General features: G+C 44.5%; 1 protein-coding gene across 1 annotated transcript in view; it reads right to left on the bottom strand.

Annotated features, from left to right (window-relative positions):
• The window catches only part of LOC138677652 (coiled-coil domain-containing protein 17-like), an 82,665-nt gene that overhangs the window by 26,032 nt on the left and 37,833 nt on the right, over positions 1–18,800 (bottom strand). The window contains exons 6-7 of the mRNA XM_069767668.1: positions 15,082–15,221; positions 9,860–10,000 (exon numbers count right to left, since the gene is read on the bottom strand). Coding sequence (XP_069623769.1) covers positions 9,860–10,000; positions 15,082–15,221 — 281 coding nt within the window. The remainder of the gene's footprint in view (positions 1–9,859; positions 10,001–15,081; positions 15,222–18,800) is intronic.

The following is an 18,800-nucleotide window of genomic DNA, read 5'->3' on the forward strand; positions in this document are numbered from 1 at the left end:
ACAATCACAAGGAAATTAATTTGAGAAACACAAGTTACAGAGGCTTGCGAAAGTATTCTCCCCTTTGCTTTTTACCTATTTAATTAAATTACAGCCTTTGTTTAAATATTTTTGTAATCCAATTTGTGTGTGAGGCATCAGCACTAAATAGTCCACGTTGGTGAAATGAAGTGAAAAAAATATAGGCACAATTTTATTTATGGGGTCAAATAACTAAAAATTGGCATGTGCATATGTATTCATCCCTTTTGCTATGAAGCCCCTAAAAATTTCTAGAGCAAACAATTACCTTTATAAGTCACATTATTAGTGAAAGGAAGTCCACCTGTGTGCGATCTAAGTGTCACATGGTCTGTTAGTATATACACACAGAATCTGAAAGGCCACAGAGGCTGCAACACCAATAAAGGGGTATTTCCATCTCCAAAATACTAATATGTAATAGGTGTATTAATAACAATATTAGCAAATACCTCCAATTAGAAATGTATTACATTTTTCTGATTTGCTATATCTTTTTCTTCGTGTGCAGGCATTGCAGGACCTTAGTTAGCTAGTTGCTAGAGGACGTAACCATGGATGCCTATCACTTTATCAGTGGTCATAACCATGGATACCTAAGGTCCTGCAATGGCAGCAATGAAGAAAACAATAATTATATTTGTACCACCAAAATTTTGTTTACATTTTTATATGTGAAAATGGTAAAAAATGGCACCAAAATGTTTCCCACAATTTCTGCTGAATGTAGAAATACCGCAAATGTGGCTTTACAGTACTGCTCAGCCATATGGCGAGACTCAGTAAAGTTTTGCCATAAGGTTAAGCAGTACTGTTATACAGGAGGCATCCTGGAGCACAGAATTTTCTATAATAGTTAGCGGTCTCCATATACAGAGCCCATAAGAGCTAGAAGAGCAGAATCCCCCCTCAAGTGACTCCATTTTGGAAATTATACTCCATTGTGAATTTATCTACAGGTGTCATGATGATTTTGACTCCATGGGAGTTTTCCAGAAACAGGCAGCAATGGATGCTGCTGAGTAAAAATCACAAACTGCCGTTGTAGTGGCCAGTACATTGTTACCTGCTCATACACATGTGGACGCTAAATGTGGTTGGGCACACTGGGGCTCAAAAGGGAGGGGGGCATTTGGATTTGGAAGCACTGAAAATGCTGAATTTATTTTGGGGGACTAGAAGCCATTTAACTTTTCCAGAGCCTTTGTGCTACCAGTAATGTGGAAAGCCCATTTATTTCCGTTAACAGATGTCGGACGTGAGTGGGGACTTGCTTTTTTGGTGGATTGAGTTGAAGCTTTTATTGGGAATATTTTACATAACAATTTGGATCACATTTATCCGGCGTTCTATGCCGAGCACTTATAACAGGGTTTCCCTTTAAATCTTTCAGTGACGTAATTCAGAAACCCCTGAGGGAGGCATTCACTATAATGAGGCAGCATAGTTACTCTGGACTTGATCTGGCCTCTGTTCAGTGGTGTCCTTTTTTTCAACGGCACTTTTATGCCCTCACAAAATTATAGGGAATCTTCCACAGGGGGGTCCGTCTGAAGCATGTATTTCAGAGATTTACACAGAAACCCCGGTGTAAGCGCTCAGCGTAGAGCGCAGGATAAAAGTGCGCAGAGCCTTACTGTGATCTTTAGGAGGCAGAATGAAAAAATCAACAGCAGGTGAAGAATTGTTTTAATTTTTTTATTTTACGCTATTCCTTGTGCTGTATAAGTGATCAGACGACTTTATTCTTCTGATCGGTATGATTACAGCGATATCAGATTTATATGGGGATTTTATGTTTGGCTGCTGTCAGGCACTAAAAAAATGCTTTTGCTTTTCTAAAACTAGTTTTTGCTTCACCATATTTTTTGAGAGCTATAATTTTTCCATATGTCTGCTGACAAAGTCAGCCTTGTGTTTTGCTGGTAAATTTGATGTTATTATTGGCACCATTCTTGGGCTTATGACATTTTTTGATCGCTTTTTATTCCAATTTTTGGAAGGCAGAATAAACAAAAAACAATAATGCAGGAATTGTTTTGGGGGCTTTTTTTATGCTATTCTGCGTGCGGCAAAATTGATAAGGCAGCTTTATACTTCCGGTCAGTACGATTACAGCGATACCACATTTATATTTTTTCATGTTTTGGTGCTTTTACACAATAAAAACTACAGGTGCTTCTCACAAACTTAGAATATCTTCAAAAAGTTAATTTATTTTAGTTCTTCAATACAAAAAGCGAAACTCATATATTACATAGAGTCATTACCAACAGAGCGATCTATTTCAAGTGTTTATTTCTGTTAATGTTGATGATTCTGGCTTACAGCCAATGAAAACCCAAAAGTCATTATCTCAGTAAATTAGAATACTTTATAACACCAGCTTGCAAAATGATTGTAAAATCCAAAATGTTGGCCTATTGAAATGTTTGTTTGGTAAATGCACTCAATACTTGGTCGGGGCTCCTTTTGCATCAATTACTGCATCAATCAGGTGTGACATGGAGGCGATCAGCCTGTGGCACTGCTGAGGTGTTATGGAAGCCCAGGATGCTTTGACCTTCAGCTTGTCTGCATTGTTGGGTCTGGTGTCTCTCATCTTCCTCTTGACAATACCACACAGATTCTCTATGGGGTTAAGCACAAGCAAGTTTGCTGGCAGAGGGAAGCATGAAGTGCTCTAAAATGTCCTGGTAGATGGCTGTGTTGACTTTGGTCTTGTTAAAACACAGTGGACCTACACCAGCAGATAACAGGGCTCCCCAAACCATCATGTCATGAAATACAACCACCCAATGGGGGGTCGGTCAGCGGACAGCACAACAAACACACAACCGGGATGGAAAAGGGGAGAGGAAGGCCTATCAATAGGGAAATGAGGAATAGACACCCCGTGAGCTCAAACATGAGCCTTTCCCTGCACTCCTCTAATGCCCTAAGTGGGTCCTTCCTCCACCGCTGTCAGGAACCTTGTCCTTCGCTGTCACCTTACACTGTCCTGGTTATTGTACTGGCCAGCAAGGGCGCTAGCCTCACCACTGCAGATGGTACAAACACAGGAGACAGTGACAAACATGAGAGGGACAAGAAATAAGCACAACATTTAGCTTCCAGAATCTGCTGCCAAGCTCCACATCACAGATGACACAGACACAGGACTTCAAACTCCAGAAGAAGCTGACACCAGAGAGCTGCAACTGCATGGCTGGTCTTCATAGAGAAACTCTATCACCAACAGTCAGCTGATGGATCATTTAAAACAAGGGTGGGGAACTTCAGGCCCCAGGGCCATTTACGGCACTCGATGACCTTTTATCAGGCCCCCGAGCAGATTCTCAGGGACCACATTCTTGGACAAATAGCTGTATTTTAATTGCCACCAGCTCATTAATTTCTTCTTGCTCTGTTAGCACACACACACACACGCAGTGTTCACTACTGAACACTGAAGGGCATGCAATGAAAGATTAAGTCCTGAAACCAGTGCCAGAGTCAGGATGTACTTTGTGGGCGGAGTTTGTACGGCCCCCGAAGGATGGTATAAATATCCAAATGAGCCTTGTCAGAAAAAATATTCCCCTCCCCTGATTTAACCCCTTTACCCCCAAGGGTGGTTTGCACGTTATGGACCGGGCCAATTTTTACAATTCTGACCACTGTCCCTTTATGAGGTTATAACTCTGGAACGCTTCAACGGATCCCGGTGATTCTGACATTGTTTTCTCGTGACATATTGTACTTCATGATAGTGGTAAAAATTCTTTGATATTACCTGCGTTTATTTGTGAAAAAAATGGAAAATTGGCGAAAATTTTGAAAATTTCGCAATTTTCCAACTTTGAATTTTTAAGCAATTAAATCACAGAGATATGTGTTAGGAGTCGAGTTTCCTCTGCTGCACAGGGGGAATCTCGATCCGTGTCTGCTGCGGTCTCCCATTCAGCATCGGCCGCAGTGGGGTCTGCTCAGCGGAGGCGTCGCTCCCAGCGTCTTGCTGGGACTGATTCTGTGCAAAGGGTTACTGCTGCCTTTTCTGGCTCTCCTGTTGTACCCTGCACTGATCTGCGGCGAGCGGGCTTCTCTGGGACTAAGTCCTTATTTGCACACACTGAGCATGCCCAGGGCAAGATCTCCCGTTGGAGATCGAGGGTCACATGCTCAGGTACTGCAGCATGTCCCATTGGTCTGTGCAGTTCCTGTGCTGCAACTATATAAGCTGCGCATGACCGCACGGCCATGCGCTAGTATTGTCTTGAATATATATGTGTGTGTGTAGATGGATGTAAGTCGAAGGATGAAAGCTCCTAAGTATCCCTCCCTAGTGTTGTTGTCTGTTTGCGGATGATGGTAGCTATCTAGCGCCCGACTATCCATCAGCACAAAACACACATAACAGCGTCTAGTTGCTGTGACCGCCTGTACGGCGCCGTGCGCTTTTCTTACCCAAGCCTGGGTGGTTAGCGGCGTCCGTTTGTGCGGCACCGCACGCACACTCGTGCCTTTTTATATTATTGTTTCTGTCTCTCTGACACCCCAGTTGTGGTGTCGAGTGCATGAGGTCTTTGAACCCAAATCCTGTGTCTTGGGATTGTGTTCTGAGACTTCTTGCTTGCGCTCTATGTGCGGTACCGCGGCCCTGTGACGCAACAGGGTTCGCTTCCTTCTCACAGGGTGAAGTTAACCCATGTGTGTATACTTATTGTACCGCCATATTGTCTGTCTCTACTAGCAGCAGGGTTTTCACCTGCACGGTGGACCTCGGACTGCGAACGCACCTAATACCATAACATCTGATTCTTGGTGCGTTCCGCCAGTCCCTAACAATATGTCACACAAAATACTTAATAAGTAATATTTCCCACATGTCTACTTTACATCAGCACAATTTTGGAACCAAATTTTTTTTTGTTAGGGAGTTATAAGGGTTAAAAGTTGACCAGCAATTTCTCATTTTTACAACACCATTTTTTTTTAGGGACCACATCACATTTGAAGTCATTTTGAGGGGTCTATATGATAGAAAATACCCAAGTGTGACACCAGTCTAAAAACTGTACCCCTCAGGGTTCTCAAAACCACATTCAAGAAGTTTATTAACCCTTCAGGTGTTTCACAGGAATTTTTGGAATGTTTAAATAGAAATGAACATTTAACTTTTTTTCACAAAAAATTTATTTCAGCTCCAATTTGTTTTATTTTACCAAGGGTTACAGGAGAAAATGGACCCCAAACGTTGTTGTACAATTTGTCCTGAGTACGCAGATACCCCATAAGTGGAGGTAAACCACTGTTTGGGCACATGACAGAGCTCGGAAGCGAAGGAGCGCCATTTGACTTTTCAATGCAAAATTGACTGGAGTTGAGATGTGACGTCATGTTGCGTTTGGAGAGCCACTGATGTGCCTAAACATTGAAACCCCCCACAAGTGACACCATTTTGGAAAGTAGACCCCCTAAGGAACTTATCTAGAGGTGTGGTGAGCACTTTGACCCACCAAGTGCTTCACAGAAGTTTATAATGCAGAACCATAAAAATAAAAAATCATTTTTCACAAAAGTTATCTTTTCGCCCCCAATTTTTTATTTTCCCAATGGTAAGAGAAGAAATTGGAACCAACAAGTTGTTGTACAATTTGTCCTGAGTACGCAGATACCCCATATGTGGGGGTAAACCACTGTTTGGGCGCATGGGAGAGCTCGGAAGGGAAGGAGCTGGAATTGAGATGGAACGCCATGTTGCGTTTGGAAAGCCACTGATGTGCCTAAACATTGAAATCCCCCACAATTGACACCATTTTGGAAAGTAGACCCCCTAAGGAACTTATCTAGATGTGTGGTGAGCACTTTGACCCACCAAGAGCTTTACAGAAGTTTATAATGCAGAGCCGTAAAAATAAAACAAAAATTTTTTACCACAAAAATTATTTTTTAGCCCCCAGTTTTGTATTTTCTCGAGGGTAACAGGAGAAATTGGACCCCAAAAGTTGTTGTCCAATTTGTCCTGAGTGCGCTGATACCCCATATGTGGGGGGGGGAACCACCGTTTGGGCGCATGGGAGGGCTCGGAAGGAAAGGAGCGCCATTTGGAATGCAGACTTAGATGGAATGGTCTGCAGGCGTCACATTGCGTTTGCAGAGCCCCTAATGTTCTTAAACAGTAGAAACCCCCCACAAGTGACCCCATATTGGAAACTAGACCCCCCAAGGAACTTATCTAGATGTGTTGTGAGAACTTTGAGCCCCCAAGTGTTTCACTACAGTTTATAACGCAGAGCCGTGAAAATAAAAAATCTTTTTTTTCCCACAAAAATTATTTTTTAGCCCCCAGTTTTGTATTTTCCCAAGGGTAGCAGGAGAAATTGGACCCCAAAAGTTGTTGTCCAATTTGTCCTGAGTATGCTGATACCCTATATGTTGGGGTAAACCCCTGTTTGGGCACACGGGAGAGCTCGGAAGGGAAGGAGCACTGTTTTACTTTTTCAACGCAGAATTGGCTGGAATTGAGATCGGACGCCATGTCGCATTTGGAGAGCCCCTGATGTGCCTAAACAGTGGAAACCCCCCAATTATAACTGAAACCCTAATCCAAACACACCCCTAACCCTAATTCCAACGGTAACCCTAACCACACCTCTAACCCAGACACACCCCTAACCCTAATCCCAACCCTATTCCCAACCGTAAATGTAATCCAAACCCTAACCCTAACTTTAGCCCCAACCCTAACTGTAGCCTTAACCCTAGCCCTAACCCTAGCCCTAACCATAACCCTAGCCCCAACCCTAGCCCTAACCTTAGCCCTAGCCCTAACCCTAGCCCTAACCCTAGCCCTAACCGTAGCCCAAACCCTAGCCCCAACCCTAGCCCTAACCCTAGCCCTAACCCTAACTCTAGCCCTAACCCTAGCCCTAACCCTAGCTCTAGCCCTAATGGGAAAATGGAAATAAATAAATTTTTTTAATTTTTCCCTAACTAAGAGGGTGATGAAGGGGGGTTTAATTTACTTTTATAGCGGGTTTTTTAGCGGATTTTTAAGATTGGCAGCCGTCACACACTGAAAGACGCTTTTTATTGCAAAAAATATTTTTTGCGTTACCACATTTTAAGAGCTATAATTTTTCCATATTTGAGTCAACAGAGTCATGTGAGGTCTTGTTTTTGCGGGACGAGTTGACGTTTTTATTGTCAAGATTTTCGGGCACATGACATTTTTTGATCGCTTTTTATTCCGATTTTTGTGAGGCAGAATGACCAAAAACCAGCTATTCATGAATTTCTTTTGGGGGAGGCGTTTATACCGTTCCACGTTTGGTAAAATTGATAAAGCAGTTTTATTCTTCAGGTCAGTACGATTACAGCGATACCTCATTTATATCATTTTTTTTATGTTTTGGCGCTTTTATACGATAAAAACTATTTTATAGAAAAAATAATTATTTTTGCATCGCTTTATTCTGAGGACTATAACTTTTTTATTTTTTCGCTGATGATGCTGTGTGGTGGCTCGTTTTTTGCGGGACAAGATGACGTTTTCAGCGGTACCATGGTTATTTATATGCTGCTTTTTGATCGCGTGTTATTCCACTTTTTGTTCGGCGGTATGATAATAAAGCGTTGTTTTTTGCCTTTTTTTTTTTCTTATGGTATTTACTGAAGGGGTTAACTAGTGGGCCAGTTTTATAGGTCGGGTCGTTACGGACGCGGCGATACTAAATATGTGTACTTTTATTGTTTTTGTTTTTTTATTTAAAGAAATGTATGTATGGGAATAATATTTTTTTTTTTTCATTATTTAGGTTTTTTTTTTTTTTTTTTTACACATTTGGAATTTTTTTTTTTTACTTCTTTACTTTGTCCCAGGGGGGAACATCACAGATCGGTGATCTGACAGTTTGCACAGCACTCTGTCAGATCACCGATCTGACTTAGCGGGCTGCAGCGTTACCAAGTGCCTGCTCTGAGCAGGCACTTGGTAAGCCACCTCCCTCCCTGCAGGACCCGGATGCCGCGGCCATATTGGATCCGGGCCTGCAAGGAGGAAGGAGGTAGGAGATCCCCGGAGCAACGCGATCACATCGCGTTGCTCCGGGGGTCTCAGGGAAGCCCCCTCCCTGCGCGATGCTTCCCTGCACCGCCGGCACATCGCGATCAAACGTCGGGGGTTAATGTGCCGTGGGCCGTCTGTGACCGCTCCTGGCACATAGTGCCGGATGTCAGCTGCGATAAGCAGCTGACACCCGGCCGCGATCCGCCGCGCTCCCCCCATGAGCGAGGCCGATCGCGCTGGACGTACTATTCCGTCCTTGGGAAGTAGGGCCCACCCCACATGGACGGAATAGTACGTCCATTGTCAGAAAGGGGTTAAAAGATGGTGGGAGTGGTCACCACCCACATCAGCTGACCTAACCACTCTGCAGTGGCAGCAGGCTGCCAGCAGGGGAAACTAATATTAACCACCTCTGGTCCTGAAAGGAAAAAAGCTACATTTAAAACATAGTGGAACCAGAGCTGCCACGTAGCCAAAATTGGATCGTGACACATCACCGATTATGGAAACTTCACACTAGACCACAAGCAGCTTGAATTGATAAAAATTCAAGCAATTAAAGGCAAAAGGCACTTAAAGGTAAACTATTAACCCTTCTATATCATGTGCCTCTCCACTCTTCCTACAGACTCTGGGACCTTGATTTCCAAATGAAATGCAAAATTTACTTTCATCTGAAAACAACACCTTGGACCACTGAGCAACAGTCCAGTTGTTTTTCTCCTTGGTCCAGGCTCTGTCTATTGGTCATTAGTATTGATGAGCAAATTTGATCCAGTCCCTGCTAATTCGGCAAGCTATAGCGCTTAGCAAATAAGCTGCAGAGGGAACCTGGTTCCCTGGATTGCTCCGGCTGATCAGCCTGTTTGGCTGCACAGCTGCATGTATCGCGGCTGTGTGACAGTCAAACACATGTATGGAGAGCCCAACAAACTGCCTTCTGGACATCTGTCAAGTCAGCAATCTTTTCCAACATTAACAGAAATAAACACTTGAAATAGATCACTCTGTTTGTAATGACTCTATAATGCAGGCTCTAACCTTTCCCAGCACCTGTGCACTGCAGTACTTTGCTCTGCCCTCAACAGGGCAGATCAGTACGCCTGCGCAGGAGCGCGGCATGAAGCAAGCAGGATGACAACATTGCATGAAGATGGGAGGTGCAGGACCTGGGACCTGCGACACCCATCAGACTGGACCGCCCCTGGAGGAGTATAATAATACTTGTTTTACTTCTCTTTCAGGTTGGACAGGGGGCTTATCTACAGCATTACAGAATGTAGAAAACCCCCAAAAGGCAGTGGCCGCATCTTATAGCGGCAAAACGAGGTGACAAGTTCCCTTTAACAGATGGGTAGCACCAATTTTGGCCGTGTCTTTATCAAAAATATATTATATTTTTCATGTGACATTCAGATGAAAATCTGCTGTTTTTGGCACAAGATTAGAGGAGGCTGGGTTTTTATAAAGCTGGGAAATATGCATCACATGGCCTTTCCTAACGATGACAGTGAACAAGCCATGACCCTAACAGGCTAATTAAGGTCTGAAACCTTGGTCAACGTTATCTGAGCACACAATATTCTATTTTTTGCCTAAAATACAAAGGACATGTGTCATCTTTAGCTTTAGGCATTTTCCAGAGAATTATTTTCAACTTCCTTAACGGTTCACAATAACAGTAATTTTGTTCAGGGGTGCCTACATTTTTCCATGCAACTGTATATACATATATTCCCCATTTAAGAATATGCCTCGCCGTGGCTGTGGAGAAAATCCAGCCCATACCTCCATTTGTTGTTCTGGGAATTCTGGTGTTTCTTTGCCTATGAAGCTGAAGTTTGAAGAGTTCATCCTCTAACTGCTGATTTTCAATTTCAAGAGTAATTAGTTTCTCATTCAAGTCCCATTTTGAACTTGTGTATCCTTCTGCATATGAAGAAAACAGACATGAAAGGCAAAGACAAATTGTATACTAGGTGTGCTGCTTCAGTAATGTAAGAGCTTATCCACACTAGCGTTTTCTTGCATTATGTCTACTGATTACAACAAACACATGCATTAATACACTTTGTCTGTAGTTTGTACCATATTGCCAATCAAAATCTATTGAGGATGTACCCTAAGTCAGATATCTAATTTAAAGGAAATATTTCACCAGAAAATTACCTATTGTTTAAATCAGGTTTTTATTTTAAATTTATTTTTTTGTAATTTTATAATTAGTGTTGAGCGATACCGTCCGATACTTGAAAGTATCGGTATCGGATAGTATCGGCCGATACCCGAAAAATATCGGATATCGCCGATACCGATATCCGATACCAATACAAGTCAATGGGACATCAAGTATCGGAAGGTATTCTCATGGTTCCCAGGGTCTGAAGGAGAGGAAACTCTCCTTCAGGCCCTGGGATCCATAGGGAGGTGTAAAATAAAGAATAAAAATAAAAAATATTGATATATTTACCTCTCCGGTGGCCCCTGAACTCAGCGCGGGTAACCGGCAGGCTTCGTTGTTCAAAATCAGCGCTTTTAGGACCTGAGAAACACGTCCCGGCTTCTGATTGGTCGCGGGCCGCCCATGTGACCGCCACGCGACCAATCACAAGCCGCGACGTCACCGCAAGCTATTAGCGCGCTCATTTTTGAAAAATGAGCGCGTTAATGACTTTCAAAGACGTAGCGGCTTGTGATTGGTCGCGGCCACGCGACCAATCACAAGCCGCGACGTCACCGCAAGCTATTAACGCGCTCATTTTTAAAAATGAGCGCGTTAATGGCTTTCAAAGACGTAGCGGGTTGTGATTGGTCGCGGCCGCGACCAATCACAAGCCGCGACGTCACCGCAAGCTATTGACGCCCTCATTTTTAAAAATGAGCGCGTTAATGGCTTTGAAAGACATAGCGGCTTGTGATTGGTCGCGTGGCCGCGACCAATCACAAGCCGCGACGTCACCGCAAGCTATTAGCGCGCTCATTTTTGAAAAATGAGCGCGTTAATGACTTTCAAAGACGTAGCGGCTTGTGATTGGTCGCGGCCACGCGACCAATCACAAGCCGCTATGTCTTTCAAAGCCATTAACGCGCTCATTTTTAAAAATGAGCGCGTCAATAGCTTGCGGTGACGTCGCGGCTTGTGATTGGTCGCGGCCACGCGACCAATCACAAGCCGCTATGTCTTTCAAAGCCATTAACGCGCTCATTTTTAAAAATGAGCGCGTCAATAGCTTGCGGTGACGTCGCGGCTTGTGATTGGTCGCGGCCGCGACCAATCACAACCCGCTACGTCTTTGAAAGCCATTAACGCGCTCATTTTTAAAAATGAGCGCGTTAATTGCTTGCGGTGACGTCGCGGCTTGTGATTGGTCGCGTGGCCGCGACCAATCACAAGCCGCTACGTCTTTGAAAGTCATTAACGCGCTCATTTTTCAAAAATGAGCGCGCTAATAGCTTGCGGTGACGTCGCGGCTTGTGATTGGTCGCGTGGCCGCGACCAATCACAAGCCGCTACGTCTTTGAAAGTCATTAACGCGCTCATTTTTCAAAAATGAGCGCGCTAATAGCTTGCGGTGACGTCGCGGCTTGTGATTGGTCGCGTGGCGGTCACATGGGCGGCCCGCGACCAATCAGAAGCCGGGACGTGTTTCTCAGGTCCTAAAAGCGCTGATTTTGAACAACGAAGCCTGCCGGTTACCCGCGGACTCACCAGGGGCCGCCGGAGAGGTAAATATATCAATATTTTTTATTTTAATTCTTTATTTTACACATCTCTATGTATCCGATACCGATACCCGATACCACAAAAGTATCGGATCTCGGTATCGGAATTCCGATACCGCAAGTATCGGCCGATACCCGATACTTGCGGTATCGGAATGCTCAACACTATTTATAATATCTCACCAAATTTCCATAACAGTATCTATAGGCCTTATACTAAACTTAAGGTACCGTCACACTAAGCGACGCTGCAGCGATACCGACAACGATGCCGATCGCTGCAGCGTCGCTGTTTGGTCGCTGGAGAGCTGTCACACAGACAGTTCTCCAGCGACCAACGATCCTGAAGTCCCCGGGTAACCAGGGTAAACATCGGGTTACTAAGCGCAGGGCCGCGTTTAGTAACCCGATGTTTACCATGGTTACCAGCATAAACATTAAAAAAACAAACACTACATACTGTACTTACCTTCAGCTGTCTGTCCTCCGGCACTGTGCTTCTCTGCACTCCTCTGCACTGTCAGCGCCGGTCAGCCGGAAAGCAGAGCGGTGACGTCACCGCTGTGCTTTCCGGCTGGCTGGCGCTGACACAGGATGCAGGAGGAGTGCAGAGAAGCAGAGCGCCGGGGACAGACAGCTGAAGATAAGTATGTAGTGTTTGTTTTTTTAACGTTTACGCTGGTAACCAGGGTAAACATCGGGTTACTAAGCGCGGCCCTGCGCTTAGTAACCCGATGTTTACCCTGGTTACCAGTGAAGACATCGCTGGATCGGTGTCACACACGCCGATCCAGAGATGTCAGCGGGAAGTCCAGCGACGAAATAAAGTTCTGGACTTTCCTCAGCGACCAACGATCTCCCAGCAGGGGCCTGATCGTTGGTCGCTGTCACACATAACGATTTCCTTAACGATATCGTTGCTACGTCACAAAAAGCAACGATATCGTTAACGATATCGTTATGTGTGACGTACCTTTACACTTCCTATTGAGTAGAGAAGATTAAAATGTAGATTAAAATGAAGGTAACAGCTCTATATGTTTAGATAGGTAAGTAAACAATTAGATATATTGGCTTTAATGATTGCTATTCAATACATGTCAAAGCGTGTTTACTAGTAGAAGACTTCTCTTGAGCTGTCCTAATTCCTTGGAATGCATTTCCAGGACAATTTGATTAATTCCCAATACCGACAATTTTAAGAATGGTTTAAAAATGCATTTATTTAAACTGACTTGTCACATCACTTCACTTATCTAACTATCCCAGTTTTGCCAATGCAAAATTTTCTAGGACTATGATTAAGGGAGATTGGACGCCAGAAACGCGTGATGTTTTTGTATCGATGGAATCCTTGTTTTTAGATATTTTCCAGTAAATTTTTGATAAATTTTATTTATTGTTGAATGGATGTGCCTTTTGTTTTTTTTCCTCTTCATAATTTCATTTTTTTTTAGCAGCAGTGTTAAAAAACAGTTTTTTGGGGGTAGGGAGGCTAGTTGGGCAACACGTTTTTGGTACGTTAGCAGTTAATTTATATTTATTTTACATCTCACAATGCACTGATTGTCTTAAAATCATGTTATAAATGTGTTGAACATGTTGTTACAGTTTTGGGAAAGCCAATTATGTCAAAGTAATTTTTATGTTTTTTCAAAAGTATAAGGCACTCACAGAGATCTCTGGGAGCCCCCCTAGTGCTCCCCTACATAAGGAGACTGCTTGCTATGATGTAGTTATTGGCTGCTGCTCATGACACTCATACTCATCATGTGTTATTAAAAGGGTTGTCCGGGATTGTGGTTCAAGTCTGTAGTCATTTTATGTGACTGCATACTTGTGAACCCTCACAGCGTGCACAGTGTGCACTGTCAGGATTCTCCAGTGTCGGGGCTGGAAGCGGGCGGCGATTTACATACTTCCAGCTACATTGCGAATAGAAGGAAACCTGTCACCAGGAATAATGCTGTTAACCTGCAGATATGGAGTTAATCTGCAAGTTAACAGCGTTATGATGATGCCTGGCGCCTGCATGTAGCCGAATGCAGCGGGGAGAAAATGATCTTTATTCTCCCCGCCAGCATTTGGCATTCAGTTATAGTGATGGGGCGGCACCGATTCAGGCACTGCTCTGGGAATACCGCGCCCCTAGCTCTGACTGACACTGGCTCTACATTGAGGCCGGCTGTCAGTCAGGGTCTGGGGCGCGGTTACATCGGCCACTCTGTATACTCAGAGCATAGACTGAACCAGCAGCGCCCACGCCACCATGACTGAAACCAAATTTTGGTGGGGAGAATAAAGATCACTTTCTCCACTCTGCATTCGGCTACTACAGGCGCCAGGCAGCATAATAACGCTGTTAACCTGATTACAGGTTATCTTTGGTGACAGGTTCCCTTTAAGCAGGAGACCAACTTTTATGACAATTTCAGTAATTTTTGTTAAATGGGAAACAAGCAGGAGGTCATTCTTTTCTGAAAAGCAACAATGATGACAGGGACGGACGTACCATTGGTGCAACCTTGTGCAGCCGCACGGTGGCCCAAGAGGTAATGGTGTCACATCCATCTCCAAAGCTGAAGATATTGTGCATTATAATGAGCTATTGTACTGAAAAGTGCCCATATATTGTTCTTTCATGGAAGTCATCTTCTGTCTGTGCCCGCTACTGATTGATAAGGATAAGCTATTGATTTATTGGTATGGAGAGAGCGGACACCCAGGTCCACTACCATTCAGGAGAACAAACTGTCAAGGTAGTCATCTACTGGTCTAACCCTGAGTAGGTGAATGGGGGTCAGGAGAATATTACATATATGTCCTTAAAATGAGAAAATTCTCTTTAACTTCTAAACACTAAGCATCTTAGAAGTGCATGCAAATGTTTAGACTCAATTATACTAGATTACATGAAACTACAAAAAAAACTGAAAAGAAGAAGGCAAACAGTTTTATTAAATATGATTACTTCCTTTTAATGAAATAAGGAATCACAAATTTTCACAAAAGATTCTGTGTGAAATATAAAAAGTTAAAACTAACATATGTCTAAATTGTGTAGATGTGAATTGTACATTAGATCCAAAGCAGAACAAGTGAAGGATTTGCCACAAAGCTGTCTATCAGGTTATGGGAACTACAATGGGTGCTGACCTGACTGGGCATGAATAGTTAATCATCAAAACCTTGTTCCCCACAGAATGAGACTTAAGTTCATACATAATGCCTTATTTCAAAGATATTGTAAAAGCTGCCATGAATAAAAGATTAAGTATATAACCTACTTTTGTTTTTTTTCTTCCGAATGGAGCGGGGACGTTTCTCTCTTTGTTCTATGAGCTGTGCCTCAGTAAGAAGATCCTGTAAATTCGCCAAGATCATTTGATCATTTCCACCATTCTGCAGATAGGTCATGCGTAATGCACTGTGTAAATGAGCAAACATTAAATTGGTGAAGGCTTTTAATGTACATTTTTTAAACAACAATTACCCCTTTAAACCTTTTTTTGCCACAACCCATTTTTGTTTTTGAACTTTTTTTTTCCTCCCCTTCTTCCAAGAGCCACAACATTTTTAAAAAATTTTATTTGAGGGCTTCTTTTGCTGTAGTTTTTAAATATGCCATTCATCTTACTATAGCATATAATGTACTGGAAAACGGGAATAAAATTCTAAATGTGGTGAAACTGCAACTTCCCCCCTTTCTCCTCGGAATTTTGCCATTGCTTTTTAGATTTTGGTTTTACAGCATTTATTGCATGGTATTGTCTGACTTGGTTTTTTAGGATAGTAGTATTACCTCCCTACCAAATTTGTAAAAAAAAATGATTTGTTAGTCAGCAGTAGCAATTGGAGATTAGCTTTAAGGCTACTTTCACACTATCGTCGTATGACGCACATCGCAAAGTTGTTTGCAGGATGCGTTTTTTCTCCATAGGCTTGTGTTACAGAACCCGCAGCACCAAGAATATGTTATGCAGTATATATTATGTATAATAGGTTCCATGTGAAATGCATCAGTCCACAGGCTGCGCCCCTGGGCAGAGAGGACAAGATATCCCCCTTCTGTCCTCCCCCACCTTTGTAATTTCCCCAGTAAATATCAGCAGGCTCCGGCCCCCTGCGGCTATTGTAATGATTGTAATGTATGTCTGGCCTGTTTTTTCTATTGGCCTGCCCTGTGTATCTATGTTATATATTCTGTGTGCTGTAAATAAAGTGAGTTCTTTTAGACCGGAAATACGTGGGGTAGCAGTCAGGTTTTATATGCTCTCACGTAACCAAGGAATTCCAGCCAGCGTCCTTCATTCAGAATCCAGCAAAAGCAGAGTGGACCTCCTGAAACACGGGGTGGTACTGAAAGAGGTACCCCAGCTTGTTAGACCCCGTTACACTGGTGGCAGACAGCGGGATTTGATACCCCTTCTACATGAGGAAAGGAATGAATGGAAGACAACTACCAGAAGTTAAAGAGGACTACATTAAAAGATCTGGCGGAAGCCCGAGGGTTAATCGCCAGCAACAAAACAAAAGCGGATTTGATAGCAGCCATCATGGAACACGACAGTGCAGCGCCCCCCAATGTGAACGTGGAGGAGACTGAATTCCAGAGGGAGGTAAAAAACAGACTGGCGTTCTATGGCCCAAACCCTGCAGTAGAGATCATACGAGAGGTGATGGCTGATGTGCGTACTGATCTGAAGGGAAAGATGGCTGAGCGGACCAGGATAGAGCTAGCCAAGATGGAGATGGCAGAGCGGACTAAAGTGGAGCTGGTCAAGATGGAGATGGCAGAGCGGAGAGAGGAGAGTCAGCGAGCAGGGGGAGCTCTGGCTTCCACCCAGGTACCTTCAACAAGCCACAAAAAGATCCAGTATAATGCCTTCCGACAGTTGGGGGAGGCAGAGGAAGACATTGATGGTTTTCTGCAGGACTTTGAGCGGCAGCGTGCCCTTCATCAAGTGAAGCCGGAGGAACGGGTTCAGATTCTGGCCAGCAAGCTGACAGGCCGGGCAGCGGACGCCTATCGCACGGTACCTGATGAGGACTGTATGGACTATGAGCGGATCAAAGAAGTGATCTTGGCTCGGTATGTGCTGACACCAGAGGCATACCGCCAAAAGTTCCGCGGACTTATAAAATGAGTAACCGATACCCACGCTGAATGGGCCTGTAAATTACGGCGGTCACTGCTACAGTGGGTACAAGGGAGCGAAGCAACCACTAAGGAGGATGTCCTCCAGCTCTTCTTGTTAGAACGATTCTTTAATGGACTAACCCCCGAGACACAGGAATGGCTTTGGGACAGGCGGCCAATGACTCTTCAGGAAGCCGCTCATCTGGCCGATGAACATCATGACGCCAGGAGGCCTCAGTTGTCAGGATCAAAGATGGTCACTAGGGGTCCGCCCATGGACCTGGAAGGTCCCAAACCACCGAAGATTGTAGGAGGACCAGCTAGAAACCCGGCCTGTTATGTTTGCTAATGACAGGTGTTATGAAGGCAATCCAGAAACACAGTGTGCTTAGCGATCAGAGCGCACACAGTGATCTGACAAATACCCAAAAATACAAGAACGAGCTCTGAGACGTGGAAACTCTGTAGACTGCACACCTGATCCTATCCTAAACACAACTAAAAGCGGCTGTGGATTGCGCCTAACAACTACCTAGGCAACTCGGCACAGCCTAAGAAACTAGCTAGCCTGAAGATAGAAAAATAGGTCTGACTTGCCCCAGAGAAATTCCCCAAAGGAAAAGGCAGCCCCCCACATATAATGACTGTGAGTAAGATGAAAAGACAAAACGTAGGGATGAAATAGATTCAGCAAAGTGGGGCCCGATATTCTAGGACAGAGCGAGGACAGTAAAGCGAACTTTGCAGTCTACAAAAAACCCTAAAGCAAAACCACGCAAAGGGGGCAAAAAAAACCCACCGTGCCGAACTAACGGCACGGCGGTACACCCTTTGCGTCTCAGAGCTTCCAGCAAAACAAAAGACAAGCTGGACAGAAAAAAAGCAACAAAAAACAAAAAGCACTTAGCTATACAGAGCAGCGGGTCACAGGAACAATCAGGAGAAGCTCAGATCCAACACTGAAACATTGACAAGGAGCAAGGATAGCAGCATCAGGTGGAGTTAAGTAATGAAGCAGTTAACGAGCTCACCAGAACACCTGAGGGAGGAAGCTCAGAAGCTGCAGTACCACTTGTGACCACAGGAGTGAATTCAGCCACAGAATTCACAACACCGGCCTACCACAGTTCCCCTGGGGCGCGATGCCACACCTGCCGTCAGCTGGGCCACCTGCAAACACAATGTCCCAACCGGACTCAGCATACCCAGTGGCCAAAGGCGGGAACAGCTACCTTCCGCCGGGCCGCTGTACACTGCTACCAAGGTGAAGCTGACCCGGCATTGGGGGCTACAACTAACCAAGGGGTGGAAGACATGGAGGAAGTGCTGCATGAAGTAGACCCCGTGCAGGCAGCCCGGGCAGATAATCGACAACAGCATCAACAGGTCGTGTGGGTTAATGGGAAACGCATGCAGAGACTAAGAGATTCCGGAGCAACTTTGACCCTTGTGAAGCCTCATCTCGTCTGGGACTAAGAGAAGATGGACCGGACAGTGGCAGTCCGTGTAGCAGGGGGAGCCATACATCGACTGCCCACTGCCAGGATTCACCTGAACTGGGGAGTTGGGGATGGCCTTGTTGAGGTCGGCTTGATGGAGGATTTGCCTGCAGACATTTTGCTGGGAATTGACTTGGGGCCCATGTTGCCTGCCTTCTCGATTGCCCCTCTGGCTGAGACATATCCTGTGACCACCCGGAGACAAGCTCGAGCTGCGGAGGCGGAATCACACTCAGAGGAGGCCCAGGTAAGACATCCCAGCCCTACACGTATTCCCATAGCCAGACACATTTCTTGGGCCACCCCAGATGAATTTAAGAGGGAGTTACTTGATCCTTCATTGGAGGGATATCGTGGGAAGGCACAG

The sequence above is a fragment of the Ranitomeya imitator genome, chromosome 1 (genome assembly GCF_032444005.1).
Source record: "Ranitomeya imitator isolate aRanImi1 chromosome 1, aRanImi1.pri, whole genome shotgun sequence".
Classification (NCBI taxonomy): Eukaryota; Metazoa; Chordata; class Amphibia; order Anura; family Dendrobatidae; genus Ranitomeya; species Ranitomeya imitator.